Source organism: Panicum virgatum, chromosome 8K, assembly GCF_016808335.1.
Source record: "Panicum virgatum strain AP13 chromosome 8K, P.virgatum_v5, whole genome shotgun sequence".
Lineage (NCBI taxonomy): Eukaryota > Viridiplantae > Streptophyta > Magnoliopsida > Poales > Poaceae > Panicum > Panicum virgatum.
In genome coordinates this window covers 12,070,705-12,087,402 of record NC_053143.1, presented here as the reverse complement: position 1 = coordinate 12,087,402, position 16,698 = coordinate 12,070,705, and the positions used below count along the sequence as shown (strand labels likewise).

The 16,698-nt window shown below is 43.9% G+C and overlaps 1 protein-coding gene across 5 annotated transcripts; it reads left to right on the top strand.

The window, feature by feature from the left end:
* The first annotated feature begins 9,225 nt into the window (after positions 1-9,225).
* LOC120643946 (ankyrin repeat protein SKIP35-like) lies at positions 9,226-13,983 on the top strand. 5 transcript variants are annotated; one of them, XM_039920462.1, is made up of 6 exons: positions 9,226-9,678; positions 9,794-9,884; positions 9,977-10,026; positions 10,140-10,795; positions 10,944-11,376; positions 12,799-13,983. In XM_039920462.1, exons 3-6 carry the CDS (start codon positions 9,997-9,999, stop codon positions 13,591-13,593), a joined length of 1,914 nt encoding a protein of 637 aa, XP_039776396.1. In that variant the 5' UTR covers positions 9,226-9,678; positions 9,794-9,884; positions 9,977-9,996; the 3' UTR covers positions 13,594-13,983. The 5 variants fall into 5 exon arrangements, with proteins under 5 accessions (XP_039776396.1, XP_039776395.1, XP_039776394.1 ...); XM_039920461.1 differs by having other exon boundaries at positions 9,311-9,699; positions 10,137-10,795; XM_039920460.1 differs by having other exon boundaries at positions 9,312-9,678; positions 10,137-10,795.
* The last annotated feature ends 2,715 nt before the right edge of the window (positions 13,984-16,698 follow it).

Below are 16,698 nucleotides of genomic sequence, written 5' to 3'. Positions count from 1 at the left end.
CGCACCACCAGCACACACACCACACCACCTGCTTGCGCTAGCTCTGATTCGCTCCTCTTCATTTCCTTTTCCCCTCCTCCTCCCACTCTTTCTTTTTTTATTCCGTTCTCATCTCTTGCCAAATATATTAATCGCATATGCTACTCCACGCAATTCAATCGCGGAAGGGCATGTGCGACTGCCGGTGAGCTAGGGAGGGGTGTAGCCGCTGCCGGCGAGATAGAGGAGGGGGGAGGGGGAGAGGGTGGCCGGCAAGGAGTGGTTTGTGGGGGCAGCACGGCCGCTGGCGAGGGATGGTGGAGGATGGCGGCGGACCTTAGGATCCCGGGGTTGCAGGGTGGGGACGGCTCCATGGCCACCGGCCCTAGAGTAGGGGTCGGCGGCGGCCCAGCGATAGAGGTGGTTTGGCCGGCGGAGGGCAAGGTGGTGCGAGAGCGCCGTCGGCCGGGTGGGCAGGACCCCTGGTATGCGCTGGACGACGGCGGGGGCGAGGAGAAGGCAGCATGGTGGTTGGGCAGTGCGGTGGTGGCGGAGGCGCCAGGGGCAGCGCCGAAGCCAGGGACGACAGTGGAAGGCGGGGGTGCCCATCCGCAAATATTAGTGTGGCAGAACCGCACAAATTAATCTGGCTCAAGTGCGCTAACCATCACCATAAAGGTAATTCTGGCTAACACACACTTCAAACGGAGTAATCCGACAGTCCAGTCGGGTAAAGTCCCGATGAAACCACCTGAGCGGCAATCGAAACCCAAAGCTTATATGCAACTCACACGAAGGTGAGTCCAGAGAGTACAACATTTCACAAATATATTACATTACAGAGTTTTAACTTAATTATTACAAACTAAGTTTGAAATCTCAGAAATAAAGCGAGTTCTAAACGACGATACAAGATGTCATGATGAAGCCCGTACATGACATCACTCGGCATTGTCACTGTTGGCCGGAGTCGGATCCCACTCCACCGTCCAACCAGGAGGTAAAGTACACAGCCAAGTCAAGCTAACTATCTGATCTTCAAACATATCACCTGAAAACAAAGTTGAGCCGCAAGCAAGGTTGAGTATATTAATACTCAGCAAGGCTTACTTGACTATGGGTATACTTAGCCCACTACCTAGATATGGAAGGCTATTGGCTGGAGGGTTTGTTTCGCCGAAAAGCAACTAAGAGTAAATCCTTAATTTCCGATTTTAGCTTCAAAATTCTAGTTCAATTAACCCTTCTAAGTGAGCATCTATCCAATAGCATACATGGTGGAAAACCATTATTCTTCATCATTCAACCATATTCATCATCATCATTGTTCCACTTCTTACTCTATGTGGCAAAAGGGTTAAGCAGTCTCAATAACCACGAGAAACGGACCATTCGAATCGAATTTGTTAACCTGGCCAGGCAGACCTAAACACACGCATGGGAATCGAGTACCCACGCAATATTTTCCCTTTCTTTCCGGCTCGTGGATCAGGGTCACCATCCTCGACTACAGAGTACGCAGACTCTGTACCCGCATGTGCGCGCATGAGAACAAGTTCAAAGAGGGTGAGGGAAAAGTCTACTCCCCGGTCCGATCAGGTACTTAAGCTTACCGATTACCATATTTCTCGGCATGTGGTTAGTACGTTCAAATGCTTAACCACCACTACCACACACTGCGGCCTTAACATATTTCACTAAACAAACAGGGCATCAACAGGTACCATAGCCCCGCCCATGGACCTTATGATTGCAGCATGTAGTAGACATTCAACTCCTATAACTCGCGAGTGAGAGGAAATCACTCGACTTCTACCGAATCATTAGCTTAGCTGTCTAGCGACCTAAACCAACTAGTGTTCAAACATAGGTACCTAGGATCATGCAACTAAGATTCCAAACAACTCCTTTCAACTTAAATGCACAAGTAGATAAGAACAATAAATTGTATAAATTGCAAATAGATATGTCATGCTCCGGGGCTTGCCTTCCTGAGCGTAGCTAGCCTTGGGTTCTTCCGACACTTGGTTCGGGTCTTCAGTGGCTTCAGTTAGATTCACTTGAGTTTCACGCTGCTCACTCTCGGACTCGGGCACCAGCTCGTACATTCCATCAGCGAGAGTAGTCGTATTTATATGAAATGCACATGCATGAGTTTAAGTGATGATATCAAGTCTTAAATTAATTCACTAAAAAGTTGTAAAACATTTCATTTACATCTCCTTGGGAAAACGTTTATAGAGTATTATTTAGATTAACTATTCATATTAAGTAAGTGAGGGTTTTACCTTTTCATAAAAGCTATTTTTCAAGAACAAACATGGATTATTCATAACTATTGTTAAAGATAGTTTCCGGTGCTGAAATTTTTATAAAGAGTACTTTCTTAGACACAAACCTACTGTCAAAATTTCAGACATTTTCATCAAGCAGATTAATCACTAAAAATAGCGTAAGTTGCTACTACTAGAATCAAGATTAAATTGTACAGGTGAAACTATGCAAATACTAGTAATTAAACTTTAACTGAGTGTTGATTATCCTATTATGAAGCTACTGTAAAAGTTTCGAATTTAAAAGAACAATATACAAGGCATGAAAAATAAGACAAAGCATACCAGCATTATTCAAAACTTATTTATACAGAGAGCTATACATAGTTTTTGAGCCTCAGTTTTTACCAGAAGGATAATATACTCAACTAAAGCCAATAGCAAAAATATTATATTTTTCTATGTAGAGGAACTATTTTTTTTTTGATTTAGTATACTTATCCATTGCAAAAACTACTTGAGCAGGTCCCACTCAAGTAAAACGTTCAAAACTTTTTCTACAACATTTAGGAAGCATTATAACATCACTGTAAAAGTTTCACCTCCTAACTCAAAACATAACAGCCATAAGAAATTAGATTCATTTATCCATGGCATAAAGAAAGGTCTGTTAAAAACTATAGCTAGATTTGTCCTATGGTCATGAAACTTTTACAGCGGGCTATTCTATTTGCTAAAACACCACTATCCAAAAATCAGAACCAGAACATGCATACAACATGAGATACAAATAAAAGCTACTTATTTTTGTATTTTAAATAGAGCAAAAACTATTGAGCAAACGAAAAAGTGCATGTAACCAAAGTTGTATATCTATTCACATAAAACTCAGAACAGTTGGATTTTCATTTTTCTGTTTTTTTCTACGAACTTCTATCGATTTTATAAGTTCACTATTTTTTAAAACAAAAAGAAAAGAAAACGAGATCTTGTATCTAGGCCCTTGGGAAGATTTGAGGGCTTGCAATCCAGCCCCTGGCCAGGCTTGAGCAGGGGAGGTGGCTCGGTCAGCCGAAATCCGGCGAGCTCGCTCGACAGCGGCGAGGGCCCTGCGGGGGAGAGGCAAGAGGAGGGCGAGCTCTACCCCGGGGTGGCTTGGCGCGGGCTGGGATGGCCGGAGGTGAGCTCGCCACGGCAGCAGTGGCCGGCGGTGGTGCTGGTGGTGGTCCAGCGGTGGTCCGGCGATGCTGGGCGGTCGAGCTCGGGCCGGGGAGGTTCACGGAGGTGAGGGGAAGCTAGCTAGGTGGTCCATTGGAGGCGAGGAAGGGTGGGGAAGGGGTCTCCGCGACAGGGTGGTGCTCGGCGGCGGCAATGGCATGGGCGGCGGTGTTCCAGGGCGCTGGGAGGGGAGTGGGGGGCTTGGATTGGGGTGGAATGGAGAGGGGAGCGGGAACGCGGGGTGGTGAAGTAAATGGGGAAGAGAGGGACTGCAGAGGGGAGCTCCACAGCGACCTGCTAGGGGGCGGCCATGGCGGACGGCGGGCGGCGTTCCTGGGCAAGGGAGAGGAGGAGAGGCTCTGGGAGGGGGAGGGAAGTGGAGTGGGGGTGCGAGAATGGCTCCTGGGAAGGCAAATAGAGAGGGGGAGAGCTCGGCAGGGGAGGGGCGCGCGGGTGAAGCGCTGGGCGGCCGTGGTGGCCGGCACGCTCGGCCGGACGCGGTCGTCGCCGTGCGACTGTTGGGACGCGGCGTGCGTGAGTGGAGCAGACGGTCAGCAGCGAGGCAGGCGGCGATGGCAACAGTGGCGGTGCTAGCATGGTGGAGCCGAGGAGTGAAGGAAGAGAGAGAAGCTAGAGAGGAAGAGAGAAGTCAGAGAGTTGATTTTAAATTTTATCAAAATTTTCAATGGAAGCTCGAAAATTTTTTAATACAAAAGTTGTTCAAAATTCAAAACCCTACAACTTTCGTTTCAGGCACAAACTCATTTGAAGCCTACCTTAAAAGTTAATTTTAAACTCTTGCAAATTTAAAATATTGCCCTATTCAAGTTTGAATTCAAATTTTTCTTCAATTTTTGTGTAGCAACTTGAAAATCCTTGAACACAAAAGTTTTCCAACATTTAAATCTATACAACTTTGGTTTTTGGTAAAAGTTTATTTGAGCTATGGTTTAAAAATTATTTTAAAGAATGTTTGTAAAGATTTGAATTATTTCATCATTTCATGTGACCACTTTAAATTTGAATTTGATTATTCTTGCAAAAATTTTAAACATCACCTAGGGTGTATATCATTGCATTCTATTTGTCATTTCATGGCGATGGTGAACAAATTTATTTAAACCTATAAAAGATGTATTTTACCTAAAGGTACATGCACATACACACATACACATGCATTTATTTCAACTTTTCTTGGTTAATTAGGCATAATGCTATATTTAATTTCTCTTGCTTAGCATTTTAATTATCTAGGTTGTCACAATTAGGAGTCGCTTGGGTGACTGGCAGTCAAACCATCACACAAGGCCCAATAACTATTTGTTCCGGAACAAATGTTTTATATTGCTAGAATAATTAAAAAATTGTTTCGGAATAAAATTTTTTTATTCTGGAACAAATTTGACTGGATTACATATGTGGACTGATTTATTGGTCTAATTTAGGCCTAAAACATAAAATCTAAGAGTGGAAGAGGCTAGTGTAATAGGTGACCCGCAGCAGCGACCCGCCCATCTGCTTCCTTCTGCGACGCAAGCGTTTGAAATTATCGCAGAATGCGATAAATAGAAACACCCCCACCTCTCTCTCTCTCTCTCTCTCTCGGCGCCTTCTCCTCCCTTTTCCGGTCTTCCATTTTCACTCTTTCATCACCCTCTTCCCTCCTTACAATCTCCACAGGAAGAAGATTAGAGAACCAAATGAAATGAGGTTTGCAATGCTTGCTCAAAAGTACGGCATGGCACGGCACGGACTTACCGCCAACTGATGGCTGTTCATGCAAACACTTGCAAACAGTGGCAGCCTCCTCTTCTCTCCTTTTTCTTCCTCAATTTGTAGGAGGGGCTTAGAGTAGCTCCATAAAATTTCTAATGGTAGGAGGGGCTCGAGGCCCTCCAGACCCACCGCTGGATACACCCCTGCTTGCAAAAGGACGGTCAAGAGCAGTTGTTGTTGCGAACTGGCATCACACAGGAACCTCATTGGGAGAGCTTCGAGTGGATCTGGCCGCCCATGTCCATTGCAAAAAGAATGCAACTCCTAATTTTGAGGAATCAAATAATTCAAAGTTCGATCAAATTATATAAATAATATTAATATTTGTGTTACAAAATAAGTACCATTAGATTAATCATGTAACATATTCTCGTACTAAATTTATTGGAGAACCAAAGACTAATAAATTTTTTACAAATTTAATTAAATTTGAAATTGTTTGACTTGTGGGGAAGTAAGAGTTGCATTTTTCTTAGGACGGAGGGAGTATCTTTCTTTTCTTTTGAAAAATCGTATCTTTTTTCTTGACTATGTTTGGATCTTTAGCCTTGGGCTAATTTGAGGACTAAAGTTTAGTGGTGTTTGGTTCATAGAATTTTTGCAAAAGTCCATACACTTTAGTCCCTAAAGAACCAAACAGGAGGAACTTTTAGGGGCTTAAAGTGCAAGTTGGTGCTAAAAATCAAATATCCCTGTTGAGGAGCTTTTTGGAACTAAAAGTCTACCTGAGGTCTACAATTCCACCCTTAACCCCAATCCCCAGTCCTTTGTGCACGCATTTAATGACCACTAGTCTCTTTTAGTCCCTGAAACCAAGCGGACTAAAATTTTTAGTCCAGGTACTAAAAATAGTCTAGGGACTTTTGACAACCAAACACCGCGTTAGCTCTTCAATTAGCCCTCTAAAATTTAGGCTATGTAGTTGTTTGGATTCACATACTAATTTGAGGACTAAATATATATCTCTATAATTGGCTGTGTTGGGGGTAAGAAGAAAAGTAACTTTTCAGTAAAGTCCACGTAGGAATAACCCCAATAAACATTTCTTGGGGGGACTAATTTTTTAGAAAGTACTAATTCACTTTGGTCTCAAATAGTTCCATCTGTTTGGATCTACTAAGTAAAAGGGGCTTAAAGGGTGCTAATTTTTAGCATCGGATCGCATGACCCTTGTCGATGAAATTTTGCTGGATTTCCTTTCTACTGTAGCAGTATGCGCCCACCAAACCTCGTGACCTGTTTAAAAGATGAATTGCCAGCGTCGCTGTAAAATATGCCTCGGCAGCGAGCGGCACGGGCAGGCCCCACGCCACGCCAGCGCGCGCAGAGAATCAGGGCCTGCAGGGTACTAGCGGTAAATAATTGAGGGAAAACAAAATGTTTTGTTTTGTTTTGTTTTGTTTACTGGGCCTTGCGATTTTCGTAGATTTTCGGATCCGTCGCGCAGCAGACCGAAAGCTGGAATTTCTCTGTGCCGCCCGTGTGACGATGCCCCTCTCTCTCTCTCTCTCCGTGTAGCCAACTTTGCTGGAGTTTTGTAGCGTTGGTGTGGAAAGCATTTATGAAAAACGGAATACATGTATGCGAGGGACAAAAACAACTGTACTGACAATGAAACCGAGAAAATATTGGAAAAATACACACATGCATTTCTAAGAGTTATTTTAGGAACCTAGTTTGGCTTGCGGGGAAAAAGACGTCTTGTGTTCTTTTTTGTGTCCAACTGATATTGCAATGGGATATCATTGTGTTCAGAAAGATAAAAAAGGATTCTATATTATTTCTTTTTTATGATACTAGATTATTGACAAAACACCTTTATCAAGTTCGGATGGTGGAATTATATATTGGAAAAAATAATAATATATGATGATTGCTCCAGAAAAGTGTACCAGAACTTCTATGCAAAATCACATAACTTTTGTAGGTTATCGATATTACACCATGCAAAAAATAACTGCATTTCAGGTACTGTTTCTCGCTTCAAATATCAACAGTTTGCTTGACATCTTTCAAAAAAAAAACTATTTGCTTGACGAGAGGTAGTAGCATCTTTTATCAATAGAGCTATACTGTAGATCTCACAAACTGAGAAGTGACACATGTAAATGCCCACTTAAGAATCTCAGGTGAAGTATCCAATTTTTTAACACTTGCATGATGCTAGTTGTTGAAAACTCCCTTAAAAAAAAGTTGTTGAACACCCAAATTTTGCTTTATTTGCGCCCTTTGATTCTGACCGCAGGATGCGCCACTGCAGCTCGGCTGTAGACGATGACAGGCTCTCAAAGAGGGGCTGTGTAATTATTGGGGTGGGCCCGGAGGGAACCTAGGAGGGGGCCCCACTTGCGAGTTTGGTGCCCGCCTGTGATGGGATGCGACTCTCGCTTGCTCGAGCCCAATGAGAGTGAAATAAAGCAGGAAAACGCCTCCTCCCTCCCCATTTGCGCAATTTCTTTTTCCCCATTCATTTTATTTTCCTTTCTCCTGATGTATTCCACACCCATCACTGCCTCCAAGTCTCTCAAATTGCCCCCCATATTTCCAGAGAAATGCAAGCACAAACCGATGGACACATCGTATCCATCACCATTCGATGCTAATTGGCAACAATACTTTTATGAGATTCGTGTATCTAACCACGATATCAAAGTGATTGACACCATATTTGATGATTGGATGCTTTTGCTTTCTAATGAAAAATAATAATAATATAATTTGTATAAGTATGAGAAATAATTTTTTTCTGTAACCTTGATTTTACAGTTTCTTTCTTTCTTTCAGGTGGTGACATCGACGAAAAACATACTAAAAATTGCAATGCATAGGTTGGTTAACTAAGTAATGACCAAATAGGGAAACATTAGACGTTGGCCAGTTGCTTTGGAGTATATGGAACCTAGGATTGTGATAGATGTCATTCTTAAGTACAACTTAATAATTAACAACAACTGCACTCAGACTCAGGAAAACCTTATATTTTACGGGCGCGGAACAACTCGAATCATGGAAAAAGTAAATTATTCCAGCCTCCAACAAAAACAAAAAGGAAGAACAGATGCTCCTCAAAATAAGTGTGGCCAAAGTTGCCGTCCATGTTGTAATACAAGAATCTGTTGTGACACAAATGAACAGATGGTTATTTTTTATATGAAAAGAAAATCATGTTATGGGAAAGTTCAATTAGGATTTTACAGCAGATAATAACAAAATCGGTGTGGATGTGGTAGAAACTTTGGCAATTTCAAACAGAATATCGAATTTGACAGAATGTTAAACCACATAAATAGATTTTTAGTGCCACAAATCACATGTGTTGCACAGCATATATCAATTAAAATAATTTTTTTCTTTGCGAAACACAGTAATTAAAATAGCACTTGAAGTAACGACATGCAAGAAATTGGTAGAAACTAACAAAGCAAATAACAGCAACAAGGACATTCTTGATGCGAATGAAATGGAATAAGCAACACCTCAGACAACCTAGGTACCTTGGAAGGGCCGTTCTTGATAAAAAAATGTATTGTTATTGAGATCAGCATTGATTGATTCAAGCCATGTGAGATTAAACTCACACAGAAAAAAACTAATCTTGAATAACCTTCGAAATGGATGCATCTACGCATAGAGTAAGCAATAGTAATAAGGTGCTGCACCTCTATGATTAAACGAGCTTTCAACTATCTAGAAAGTACTCCACTTTTCAATGGGTTTTAAAAAGTTGAAACCGGGCCTGCAATGCAATGTCACACAGAAATTTTTTTGAAGCATCTAGGAGCACTGGAAAATTATTTAAGAATTCATATGAGCACCTACGTCGACCGCGCTCAAACGCAGATTGACTGCCAAGAAATCTGGGATGCGCACGAGGGGCTCACACATGGACACACCCACGCACCCGAGCGCCGCTACCCTCTGGGAATTAAATCCCCGTGCGACACCCAGGACGCCCCCGACGGGGTTCGAACTTGGGTGGGCAGCCTCGCCACTCGAGTGCTACCACTGAGCCACTGCTTGTTCGCCACAGAAATTTTTTTGCAGAGCAGCCGAATCCAACACCCCTAAAAAAAGCTGAAAGAAAAGTGGAGAGAGAGAGGAGAGTGGTGGTGGTGTGTCTGTGTCTCTGTGAGCGCGAGCGCGACAGAGGGGAGAGGCCCGAGAGGTGAGAGAGCGTATTTCTTCCTCCTCCCCCCTGAAGGAGAGAGAGAGAGAGGGAGCTCCGGAGTCGCAGGGGCTCGAGCGAGGCAGGCAAGCAGGCGGGCGGTGGCTCCTTCCCCCCTCCTTTCGATATCAGCTCGTCAATTCGTCTATCACACTTGCTATCATCATCGTATCATCCCCACACCGCTGCCCTTTTCTTTCTCTCCGCTGCTTCTCTAATTCATCTAGAAAAAAAGAAAAAAAAAGGTTCTTGGTGTATCGGTTTCTGGTACGGTTACGAATCCGCGCGGTTTGTTTTCGATTGGTTCTTCGCTTTTGGTTGCCCGTCTGGAATCCAATTCCTCCGCCCGCTGATTCGTTTTGGTTTCGATCTGTTCTTGCAGGTGGCGGCTGTTGCTGGGCGGTTCTTGATTCAGGCCGAGACGGATTTGCTGCCCGTTCGGGTGTCCCTGAATCCGCCTGGTGCTCCCTGAAGTAGGTTTGATCTGTTTCGTGCTCATTCATTGGCTCCGGCTATTTTGGTTTCCTCGATCTGTTTGCGTGATTTTCTGGAGGAATTTCGTCAGGGTTGGATCGGGGGTGGGAGATGGAAGCGGAGAGGAAGAAGAATTCGCAGGTGAGTAGTGAGTTATTCGATTCTAGGTAGAGATTCGAGTTATTTCCCTTTTCTTCGGTTCCCCAATAATTTTCGTTTGGAAGCCTAATGTGTGGCTCCTTCGTTGCAAGAAGATTGGATCCAAGGGCAACGAGGTTCAGAGCAAGAATCCGAGGAGGGAGGAGCAAGAATCCGGGGTTCAGAGCAAGAATCCGAGGCGGGAGGAGCCACCAGCATCTTCAGAGGTGGACGTGGATGAGCCAGCCGTTGCCGAGCAAGGCGCCATGGTTGATGGTGCCAGTAATGGCAGCTTCAAGGAGAGCCCCTTGCAACCCAAGGATTCCAAGAACTCCAAGGGTTGTGTGGGCAAGAAGTCGAGATCGGTGAGCTCCGACTTTGGGGAGGAGCTGGGTTTGGAGCTTGGGAACGGTGACAAAGAGAATGAGAGGCAGCAGGAGAGGAAGCTTTCGAAGCAGGACCGCGTTGAGCTTTGCCGATTGTTCCAGCACGCGGTGAGCTCACAAGACTGGGAGAGGGCTGAGGGGCTGGTTGGGAAGGCTGATACACAGGGGCTCAACGACGTGCTCTGTGTGGCAGTAGATGCAATTTGGTTCTTGAGCGACAGAGATGAGCTGTACTCTGTTGTGGGGTTGATCAAGAGGATTGTGTCCGCGGGCGCAAAGGATTTCACACGTGCTGCGCTCCGGACTTCGTTCCTCGCATCGTGTGTATCAGCATGCAGGGGACGGTCGACTAGCCTTGCTGATGCTGTGAGCTTCATGGGTCAAAAGTAAGTTTGTCGGAAGCACCTTCCATGGTTACATGTTCACAATAATATCATGCTTTAGAATTGCAGGAGACTTATTGAATTCAATAATTCAACTTGAATTTACACCTTACATGGTTGGGCAACTGTGAATACTTGTTCTGTGTTTCAGATTGCATGAACGACTTCAAGAATCCCAAGGCGATGAGGTATTGAAGGCAGAAGCTAGTGCAAAGGTGCACAAGTTTACAGAATGGGCTCTAAAGTGCATTGGGCTACATTCACGTGTGCGAGAGAACAAGGGCAAAGGAAACCACGACACTGTCATCGAGGTTCAGCTTCAGTTGTCTGCTTTCAAGACATTTCTGGATGTTGCTGATAATGAGCTTACTGGGAAGGATTTTACAGAGGCATTTGATGCTGCATGCTTCCCTCTTACACTCTTCTCAACCACCTTTGACCAAGGATGGGCATCAGGAATATCCGCAGCTGCAATACAAGGGCTATTAGAGTTGTTGGTAGAGGGTGGTGCAGACAATGTGAACCAATGTTTTCTTGAAGCTGCACGCTATGGAAGCACTGAACTCGTGCGGATCTTACTTCAGGTAATAATGAAGGAATACTCATACAGTTTAGCTTAACCCTCCTTCCATTGTTCGGATCTTTCTTGGTCGGAGTTTTGGAATTTTGACCATCAATATATAAGTTAATTATATAGATTGAGAGCCTAAAGTCGATATATTTCCAGATTCATCAATTGAAATGAATTTCACAATAACAACTTTACTACTCCCTTCGATTGTAAGTCGTGTTTGCATGTACTTCTTTGGATTTCAAATAAAATAGTTTTATGGACATCACCTGTACAATGGGCGACCATGTCAATGTCTTAAATGAATGTCGTTTGCAACCAGAGGCACTATTCTTAATCTCTTTTCAACACATAGTATATATGCAGCCTAATAAATGGTTTTAATTGCTTACACCACACAATGGTCCCATGTCACCAGGTCACAGTTGGATAAAACTTCTTTGCAACATATATGTTATATCCTCTACACCAGTAATTCAGATCTTTTCTTTTCTTCTCTTTTATATTGGCTGAAACTACTTTTGGACAACTACATTGCATCATACATGGCACATAACCTGCTCCAGTGTTCATGCATGTTCTATTCTAAACTATGAACCTTCCAAAATCGTGGATTTTTTTTTACATACGTTTTTGATACTGGAATAGTTGGTAGGATGCTAAGGACTGACCTGATTCATATTCTTGGTGACCGTCAATATGCTACTAATCACATTGGGAAATCTCAAATCTGGTGCAGAGTAGCTTACTGCTGAGAGAACATCTGAAATTTAATGAATAAATGCCATCATCCAATCGTGATTCAGGATATTATCACTCTGATTAAATATCTTTTCGTTGGATAGGTACACCAACCAATTTTCTGTTGTGCAAGCGTATCAGTCTCATGATGGAAGGTGCTCCTCAATGGAGCTGACTACCATTGACACATGATATGATCCCAAACAAATTAGAATCATGTACTGTTATCCTAAATGCTAAACATTAACAGTCAGCCACCTATCGTTTAGCCAATTATCAGGCTAGACAACCATTTGAACGGGCTAAACAGCTGATTAAACGGAAATGGCTAGCTAGTGTGTAGTGTTTAAACACTGTCTAAACAGGCTAAACGACTGTTTAGGCGAAGTACAACTAACATAGAAGTGGAGTATCTGTTTCTCTCATCGCAGTGCAAATTAAGACACTGATGCACGTGCACTATGTGAAAAATCTAATAAAACTTTGCAATGCAGTTTAGCATGGTATATGAAAAACCAAAACTTTACACAGTAGATGATTTTTTCCTTTCCTTTCTTGTGTAAGCATAAGCACTAACATTGTGGACGTCCTAATTTAGAAGCTTTTCTACACATTATGAGGTCTTAATTTTATCCTGTACTCAGTGCAAATATATATTTAATATATGCATTTAACTGTTTTTGTTTCTTTTCAGATTGCTCAAAGGAACAGCTTGGACATTGATGTGGATCTAGCGCTTGGCTTTGCCGCTCACTATGGGAAGATTGAAACCATGGGATGCTTGGTTGAAGAAGGTAATGCTGTTGGCTTTCTTGGCCCTTTAATGCGGGCTGCTGAACGTGGATGCCTCCAAGTTGTGGAATGGTTTGTTAACCATGGGTGTCGAGAAATGGAGCTTTGCTTAGCCCTTACTGCTGCCACCTCCAGTAGCCAGATTGCAGTGGCTGCGTATCTTCTGCCTCTTGTCCCGCAACATGTTCTTGCCCCCCTCAGCATTGAAATCATCAAGGCTGCTGGTGAGAGGACTACAGGTTCCCTGCATGGTGTGGATTTTCTTCTCCGCTCAGACTTCCTCAATGACCCAGCTGCCACATATGCTGTGGCAGATAGTATCGCAAAATCCGCAGATGAGGCTGTGGATGCAAGGCTTAGATCTTTCATGAACGAGCACTGGAGTGAGGCAGCTTTTTCTACAGGATTCGAGTATGCGCAACAGCACTTTGTTAACTTCATGAGGATAATAGAAAGGGGTGAATCACCAATCTGCCTAAGGGATCTCCCGGTTGAGCTGGTGATTGCCATGGCCTACCTGCCACTCTACAAGGAATGCATCACTTCCAGTGGGCGACTTCTGCCGCAAAAGCTTAGAGGTCAGCTTGTGGAGGCTGCAAGCAGGCTCGAGGGCCGGCAAATGGATAGGTGTAGCCAAAGCAGAGAGCTCTTGGCTGTCTTGGAGCACCACATCCCACATTTCATGACTCAAACTTGAAGGCAGGCAGGCAGGCAAAAAGCAAGTATCAAGGTCAGTGCACCGTCTCAAGTGCTGCCACCGTGTTTCTGCTTGGGGACATCTGGAAACGTTAGCACCCTGAGAGATCCTCTTGAGTTGGCTCTCCTGGAGGCGCTCTTCGGAGAGTATATAATTTTGGGAAATGGTGTGTGCGCTTTCTTGTCGAGGCATGTTTCGAGTGTTTTATTGGGATTATAATCGTCGACGAAAAATGATATAAGCCTTGAGCAAGTAATCCTGAGTTTTCAATGTTGTACACTGCTTGTCTTCTCTTATGGCGCCATGCCGCTAGTTTTGACTAACGACTCGTATCATGGACTGGCCATCTGCCCTGGCTCCCTAAACATAAACAAAGAGACAGTAAGTATATTTCTTGTGGAGGTTGCCTTGATCGCGTGATGTGAAACTTAGTTCTGAACTTCTGACGGACAAGTTTGATAGCTTCAAATTGTGTCTCCTGTGCCTTCTATTTTTTATCTTGTTTTTCTTAGAAAATGAAATGGCTTGGCTCGATTCTGTTTATTTAAACATGAGAAATAAGCATCAAGGAATCCGTCTCCCACTCGATTTTTATCTCCTTTGCCCATTCGCTGTTTTAATCCTCTGAACAACGCCTGCCTGATACTGAACCTTCTGCAGGTGGATTAGGCTTGAAACCTTGTTTTGCATCTGGAATTGTTCTAGGCTCGGCTGACCAAAGGTGGGCCGGTTGGCCCAGGCGACTTGGGCCGGTCGGTCCAAGACCTCTTTCGGCCTTCTAGAGCTCAAACTCCTAGAACTCTTGTTTGTGTCTCAATTTCCTAGGATGTCGAAGTTTAGGTGTAGAAATCCATAGAATTAGGTTGAATCAAGATAAGATGCAAATCATTTTTTAGGTTTCCAAGTATGGAGGGTCAGGCTAGTCATAAGTGTCTTTGGCCAAGTTTAAACTTTCTAAAAAAGCTCGGAGCCCATTGGCGAAGTCAGGAAACCCTGCTATGTTTAGGGTAGCAAAATTATATTATACTCTAGAAAAGAAGACGGAAGCCGAATGCCTAGAGGCTTAGAAAGCAAAGTTTAAACAAGATTGAATACGTAGAGGCTAGAAAGCAAAGTTTAAACAAGAATATAACTTAAGTTTGAAAAGTTATAACCCTAAGGGCTTGTTCGGTTAATCAATTCTCTCCAAACTGAACAAGCCCTAAAGGGTTTAACACGAACCAAACTCATTAGTCCCACACTATTCCACACTCCATTGATACATGATGGGTGGATCAGTTTTGTTCAAACAATCTGACTACACGTGCAACACTACAACCCTGCCAATTCCGTACAACTCTTGAAAGCGAGACAAATTCTGACCACATGCCATGCAGGACCCATCGCCGAAATATGTCCCAAAAAAAAACCCATCGCCGAAGTACCGCTGTGGCACTATACACCCCAAACGCCAAAAAAGCGCCGGATCCTGGAACTCCAAGACAACTCCTCACCTAAGTCAGATTTGGACATCGACCCAGATCTCAAGTCAACGCATGGGAGCCTCGTCACATCCACCGCCGCACACCACTCCTTGGACACCACTTTAAAACGTACGGAGTCTCGTCACTACCGCCGCTGGACTCTCCAAGGATCCGGGCGTGCTTTTCCGTCGAAACGAGGAAAACCACTAAGAGAAATCACCAACGGAGGTCATAGATCCGGTACTGCGAGTTCAAAGAGGTAAAATACCCGGTTTTTAGTTTAAAGTGGAAATCCGCCGACGCGGCCGCTCCGCCGTTTCGATTCCTCCGGTGGCCGCTTCCCAATTCCCATCGAGGAGGAGGAGGTAGCCCTCGCTGCTCCGATCGGATCCCGTCATGGGTGCGGCCACCCGCGCCCAAGCGAAGCGGAAGAGCTCCTTGCAGCAGCAATCGGGCGGCCATGAACTGCCGCCGCGTGCCGGAGGCGGATGCCCCGGCCCCAGCCCCAGCCCCGATCTGATCAGCCTTCTTCATGACGAAAACCACTAAGAGAAATTGTTCTAGGCTCGGTTGGCCCAGGCGATTTGGGCCGGTAGGTCCAAGACCTCTTTTGGCCTTCTCGCGAACTCCTAGAACTCTTGTTTGTGTCTCAATTTCCTAGAATGTTGAAGTTTAGGTATAGAAATCCATAGAATTAAATCTATAATCAATTCAAACACAACCATTGTGATAAGGTAAGATGCAAATAAATTTTTAGGTCTCCAAGTATGGAGGGTCAGGCTACTCATATGAGTCTTTGGCTGAGTTTAAACTCTTCTAAAAAAAAGCTCCATTGGCGAAGTCAGGACACCTTGCTATGTTTAGGGTAGCAAAAATTTATATTATATTCTAATTCTAGAAAACAAGATGGAAGCCGAATGCGTAGAGGCTAGAAAGCAAAGTTTAAACAAGATTATAACTTAAATCTTGAAAATTACAACCATCTAGAGGGTTTTAACCCGAACCGAACTCATTAGTCCCATTATTCCACACTCCAGTTGATACATGCATGATGGGTGGTGGATCAGTTTTATTCAACCAATCTGACTACGCGTGCAACACTACAACCCTGCCAATTTCGTACAACTCTTGAAAGTGAGTCAAATTAATCAACACTACATATATGTGCGTTATTTCCCATTGCATTATCCGCGCTTGCCAATTTAATCAGGCTTCGTTTGGGGGGCTTTGACTTCCAAAAAGGGCTCCAGCCTCTAAGTATCGTAGCACCTAGCAAAACAACTCCTGTGAGCCGTTCCCAACTCTGTAGCATGCTGTAGCAAACGGTTCCGAAAAAACCTTTCCGATTTGAAGAAGCATGAGCCCTTCTAAACGTAGCCTTATAGTGTGACCATATCTAACTAATTATTGTAATGCTACGGATTAGACCTCCAATGTCTGTTCATCAGTGGAACACTCGACACATGTTGCAAGAGACAAGCACCAATTCTGCATTATTATTTCTTTATGTTTCGGAGTGGATGTTGCACAAAACATGGTGTCAATGTTGCGGAGGGAATTTCCATCCTCGAATTGGATGTTCGAATTATTTGTATACATATTTTTTCTGATGTTGCAAGCGTTGATTTATGATATTATTACA

Coding starts and splice junctions, on each gene's coding strand:
- LOC120643946 (XM_039920461.1), top strand. CDS start 9,997: ATGGAAGCGGAGAGGAAGAAGAATTCGCAG. Junction 10,796..10,943: donor GTGAGCTTCATGGGTCAAAA/GTAAGTTTGTCG, acceptor TCTGTGTTTCAG/ATTGCATGAACGACTTCAAG. Junction 11,377..12,798: donor TCGTGCGGATCTTACTTCAG/GTAATAATGAAG, acceptor GTTTCTTTTCAG/ATTGCTCAAAGGAACAGCTT.